This window comes from Calidris pugnax, unplaced genomic scaffold (assembly GCF_001431845.1).
Source record: "Calidris pugnax isolate Ruff unplaced genomic scaffold, ASM143184v1 scaffold39, whole genome shotgun sequence".
In the NCBI taxonomy this organism is placed as follows: Eukaryota; Metazoa; Chordata; class Aves; order Charadriiformes; family Scolopacidae; genus Calidris; species Calidris pugnax.
In genome coordinates, this window is record NW_015090828.1 from 2,671,787 (window position 1) to 2,677,896 (window position 6,110).

A 6,110-nucleotide genomic window follows, 5' to 3' on the forward strand; every position below is an offset into this window, starting at 1 on the left:
AGCTCCTTTGTTAGGGAGCATGTTCCTTTCCTTGTCAGTTACCTTGCCTCTGCTTTTTTTCCTTTCTAGTGTCTGTCCAGGAAAGCTTAGAAAGAAAATTTGGGAAACATGGTGGAACTATTCCAGTTGTGCCTACAGCAGAATTTCAAGATAGGATATCGGTAAGTAGTTGCTGTTGGGTTTTTTTACTGTAGGTGTATTCTGATTTTATAACTGCAATCTAAATTTTACCATTGTAGCTATTATGGAGGTTTTTGCCCCAGACCTTGTTGATACAGTTTGCCCAGATTTCCAAATGACTTTCAACAAGATCCCACACCACAGACAGTTCAGTAAGCTGTTTCTATAACATAGGCAAGAGCTGACTGAAAAACAGTAGAATGTTCTTTTAGGACTGAATTAATGAGCAAAGAAATGTCAGCTAAAATTCATTTTCTATTGTGTAGTAATACATGGTGGGGAAATTTTCATATGAAATGAAGGGTTGTGAGCTCAGCCATTTGCATTCAAATGGAAGATCTGGAGAAGATGACAAAAAATAAGCTCAGAAATCCATAGTAATCAAAAAATAAACCCAGTGTAAGATTGTTCTGAAGGGAAAAGAATAAGACTTGACTAATGATGCCACAATATTAACCCAGAGTGCGTCTGCCTTCTGAACACTGCATGCAGATTAGGTCTCCGTATCTGAAAACATTGTAGATGTGGAGAAAGTTCAGAGAAAGATCACAAGAATAATCAAAGATAGGGAAGCTTCTTATTCATGGAACGATGAACTAACCTAGGTCTTAGTGGCCTGAAATAGTCCTGGGGTGGAGACAGTATTCTATAGAATGAGTGGTGTGAAAATGGATGGGTAAGCATAGATTGTTCACTGGAAGGAAGGGTGAAGGAGGTGCTGTCAAACAAAACCAGCAAAGTGAGGAGCAGAATGAAGATCAGGGGTGGTTCCTAGCACAGCAGGCAGTTATGAAGTGGAATACTCTATCGAGGGTTGTATGGAAGCTAAAAGGGTTGGTCGGTTTGTTTTTTAACACAAGTTCAGGAGGAGATAGGACAAATAACTGGGGGAAACCATCCAGTGAGATGCAAAACATTGAAGCTGATAGCCTGAATTAGAATGACTGAGTATCTTCAATTATTTATTGTTCTGTATATTTAAATTTTAATGGGAACAAAGTTATTAGCCCCAAGCAACTCCACAATACAGTGTTGAATATATGAACTGGGGATCCATGCCCAGTTCCTAAAAACTGACAATCTTCAAAACACTTGGAAGTAGTTTCTATAGGTTATTAACTCTTGGGAGCTTTTTTGTGTAACGTTTACAGTGTGTTTTGAAGGCTGAAAACAGTAGTTACGACACCAATTTTAAAAGTTAGCATCATGCATTTAGAAGCTAGATGTATAAAAGACTCTAGTACTTATGTCTGAGGTTTTAGAATTGAACTGACCTTAATTAGCTCTTCAAGTAGCACAGTAAAGGCAGTTTAGTTACTCATGCCAGTCATTAGAAGAAAATAAGGGAGTGAGCTTCAGTAATTATGGGAATCCAACATGTCATTGTCCCTAATATATGGCTACTACCTTTTTGTGTTTTGAATTAAACTCTGATTTTATTTCCTATCATTGCAGGGTGCGTCTGAGAAAGACATTGTCCACTCTGGGTTGGCTTATACAATGGAGCGTTCTGCCCGGGTAAATATTGCATTAGTAAACGTACTTACAGAAAAAAAAAGAACTTAGGTGGCTTTATGACAGTTTTTGAATGCATGATACAGAACTTCTTTGCAATCAAAGGAGTAGATAAGCAGTTCATGATGCTGGAAGTCACTGTAGTATGAGGTGCTTCCGCTTTGTGCAGTGATGGTCAACTTTAGCTGAGTATAGTAAACATTAGAGACTAATACATAAAATCAGGAGGTATTTTCTAGTAGAAGCTGTAATAATTAGAAACTTTTTAGTTGTCCTTTTGTACCTGACTAATTTGGGACACAGACCTAAGAGTGTTTTACTTTGCCATCAGCAGTTTTAGATTAATCCCTTTTATGCAATAGTTCTGATTTGTGGGGCAAAGACTAATTGAGACACCTCCTCTCTCCCTGTATCTGAGGTACATGTGCATCCAAGACCTGAAAAGGGGCAATATAGTAATCTGGGAGATCTTTCTTCCCTTTCAGATTTTCTTCCCTTTCAGATTTCAGTTATGAAGGGAACCAAAAAATTTTAGACTTGATCCTCAAAGGATCTGAGTTCTGTTACCAATCAAGCAGCTCTTCTACTCCTAACTTAGATTCTCTAAGCAAAATCTAGTGTAGTGCCTATGGAGAAACTTGCAGAAATCACCTGTAACCTTTTCTGTTTCAGCAAATCATGCGTACTGCCATGAAGTACAACCTGGGTCTGGACCTGAGAACAGCTGCCTATGTCAATGCAATTGAGAAAGTCTTCAAAGTGTACAATGAGGCTGGCCTGACCTTTACATAAATAGGCATTACCGCTCCTTATTGTATCCCATCCCTCTCGCCGTTAATGTACCCTCTTCTTGAAAAAGCTTATCACAAGTTTACATGTAACCACAAAATTTTCTTTTCTTCTGACATTATAGTGGATTCTATTCTCAATTAGTTTCAGTCCAAACTAGTCTTTTTTACAATAAAAATCCATGGATTAGGAAATTGTATACAAGTATGTATCTGAAGATAACAGTTCATCTGCACTTGTGGGGGCCATTCTGGGTATTTCACCTACAAAACAAAATGGTACATTTTATGTATGAAAGAGTGGTCTTGCCACCTGAGCCACTTCTCAGACTTCAGATCAGATACTGTACTAAATGAGCACTTAGCTCATTATTACTTCATGCACTTTTGTTTAATGATGTAATTTTTGGCTTTGGCACTTTCAGTAAGGCCTTGTATGATCAATGCTGTGGCATTGTCAAAGGAAGAATGGGCCTCCAGCAGGGATTAACTTTGATAGGAGTCTAATTTTTATTTGTAGTAAAGCTTCAGGCCTGATTCTCTTTGGGCAATGTTTTTTCTTTAACTGTGCTGCTGTTATAGGACTGCCTTTTATTGCTTGTTCAAGCTAGCTTGACTATCACCATGAAGTATGTAGAGGTGACAGACTAATATTTTTATAACCTGAAACTATCGAGCAACTCTAGTTATGTTTTTAATCAAGTATCTACATAACTATTCTGACTATAGGTTGTTTTCTTTTTTAAAAAAAGGGATAGTCTGAATTTGGTAAGCAATCATACTTAGGTTTTTTGGAATTTTTTTTTTTTTAGTCTTTCCAGAGGCTTTCTGAAAATTAGATACTGCCTCAGTGAACAACTACAGTGAAAGTGAACCCAGAAATCATTGGCCAAACTACAGAGGAGCTAGAATGCTGCTATAAACGTAATCCACTGTCTTAACACACACAGCCTCTCTTTTTTTTTTGTCATCAGGAGGTCTTGAAAGTTTTGAACATATTGGAGGACAATAAAATGGACCTCAACACACTATTGGATCAAGCACAGTTTTTAAAGTATAAGGCTTTTGTCCAGTGGAGTCCCCTTGAAGTGCCAGATGTTATTTATGTAATGAATATGAATGTTTTTTTTAAAAGACAACTAGTCCCTCCCAGAAACTCATGCTTTTTTTCTAACTACTTTGTAACTGCATGACATAACCTGGAGAGAAGAGCAGTTATTAAAAAAAAGTTGACCTTTCCAAACCTACTATGCTGGTGTATTACTGTTTTCTATTTCATTCAATAGCTTTCTGTAGTTACAATCAGTCTGTAGATCTTCACAGCACACTTGTTTATTCATTACAAGCCTACTGATAAGATACTGTCTCTGATTTATCCTAAAGGGCTCACTAATACAGATCTCTGTCTCTTGAACTTGCCTGTCAGCAAGGCTTTTGAAATTGGGTAGATTTGGTAAATCATTTTGGGTCTTTACTGTGTCCTCTCAAATTTGTGTGAAGAACTATTCTAATAGTTAGCATGGAGCAATAAACCTGTGTGATGCATTTAATTAGTGGCTTACTCCATCATATGTGCTGATATGTAGGGCTATAAAAGTACTAGAGATCACCTAAGTGCAGTGTATACATATACTGACAAAAAAAAAAAAAAGAAGAATGCTTTGAGCATGGAAGAATTACTGTGATCAAAGTGTGGATCTCATGTTCAGAGATCTGACCTTGGATCTCGTTTTTCAGTGTACTTTTTATGTAAGCATTTATTAGATAGTAAAATGAAACTAAGATTGTAACCTGCTTCCACCAAAACTTGGAGGCTAAAACCACACTAATAAATAGTTGTATTATTGAAAACAGAAAAGTCTTAAAAGCAGAGTTGCAATACATGGCAGCAAAGTTGAAAGCAAAATGCAGTAGCAGTGGAGAGACTTGTCTAATTTGCTGTTGTTCTCCCTTCCTCCCCCTGCATTTCCTCTCCTTCTCTCCAGCTAGTAAAGCACCCCTCCTTTGGCTGTACAAACTGGAAAAATGGGACCCTTTCAATGCTGGAGCAGGTGGAAAGCTGGCCTATGTAGCTAACTGGGATATCCCACCTCCTACCTACTTTGAAGGAAAGCCAACAGCTACACAATACCTGAGTTCCCCAGTTAATTAGACTCCTACACTTTTGTACACCCACACATTAACACTTCTTCTCCCAGGACATCTTGAAATAAAGCAGAAGTACCACCAGGTAGGATTTTACCAAACCCAGAGATGAGCCCTTAAGGTTGACTGGATTTCACCTCAGCTGACTTGATGGCAGTAGTTACTGACCTCCTGTTAACAGAGTTGGTGTTGGAGACCCCAAAGCGCAAATCTGAGCATATCCAAGGGCTGGTATAAGGAGAACTTGGAGTACTATGATCAAAGACTTAAGATTTTTGAGGAGATTGATGCCTGGAGTCTGACTTTAGATTACAGCACATCAGCTGATTTGCTTTTTGGTTGTAGCTAAACACAAGAACCAAACCTTATTAGTGAATCCAGGCTTCTTGCGATAGACAACCTGTTCTGAAATGGCCTTGCACATTAAAGCTACACTGGAGCTCAGTCCTAATGCAATCAGACAGTTAAGAAAAAAAAATGGTAGCACAAACCTCTCAAGATCTGGCAACAGCAAGAGAGAGAAGGGAGGGAGTTCATGTGGTTTTAGATGCTTGGGTGCAAAGCAGCTCTGGCTTTTTCCTAGCCCCTAGCCACAGCTGAAGAAAGCAATCACTCTCTGGCAGGTAGGTTATAAATATAACTGTATGGGTTTTTTCACTGTAAGTCCAGTTAGGTGTTAGACCAAGTATCTTAAGGAATGCTCTTCTCCTTACATACACACACCAGTATACACAGATTCTATCTTCCAGCTAACAGCGTTGTCACTGCTTGTATTCACTTACGTGCCACTAGATGTTCACCAAACAGCTTGCTAGGTGTTTGGCTGGGAGCCAGTCAATACCAAAGTTAGATTTAAACACATTTGAACCTGCTCTGAACCACACCTCCCTAGAGCAAAACACATCCTTACCGTAGCGGGTGTTTGTAATCGCTGATGCCGTATTAAGTGCTGATTATGGAGATGGTTTGTGTTGAATAGTACATACTCTGAAGCCATGAAATGTCATAAGGATCACGACTACAATATTTGGGGTTACATGCCTCCTGTAAACTACTAAACGCAAAAATATCTCTATAATACAGAGGAGCAAGAAGAACAATCATTTTTCATCCCAGCACAGAACTCAGACCTACGTCTGCATTCATTGATGGCAACTGTCACGTCAGGAAGAAGCACTGGAGCGATGGTAATTCTTACTGTGGTTTCAAGATGCCAAGTAAGTGACCTTTAAAATACTGTCAGTAATTGGTGAATCTGTAATGTCAGATCCATTAGTCATTGCAGTAGCAAGTCATTTCTTCCCTTCTCATGCGTGTGTGGGATTTTTTGTTTTGGTTTTGTGTTTTCACAGCCCAGACGTGGTCAGTTTTCATTTTTCCAGCTCCTGCTTAATTACTGTCCATCTGTGTGTTTGACAGGAGCCCTGCAAGCACGGTAAATGATTCCATTGCCATACTGCGTGTGGCACCACACATCAGTGC

The 6,110-nt window shown here is 38.9% G+C and overlaps 1 protein-coding gene across 1 annotated transcript in view; it reads left to right on the forward strand.

Annotated features, from left to right (window-relative positions):
* The window catches only part of GLUD1 (glutamate dehydrogenase 1), a 29,006-nt gene extending 24,973 nt beyond the window's left edge, over positions 1–4,033 (forward strand). Inside the window, exons 11-13 of the mRNA XM_014940487.1 lie at positions 70–161; positions 1,636–1,698; positions 2,368–4,033. Of these exons, the coding sequence (XP_014795973.1) occupies positions 70–161; positions 1,636–1,698; positions 2,368–2,487 (275 nt within the window). The 3' untranslated portion in view covers positions 2,488–4,033. The remainder of the gene's footprint in view (positions 1–69; positions 162–1,635; positions 1,699–2,367) is intronic.
* The last annotated feature ends 2,077 nt before the right edge of the window (positions 4,034–6,110 follow it).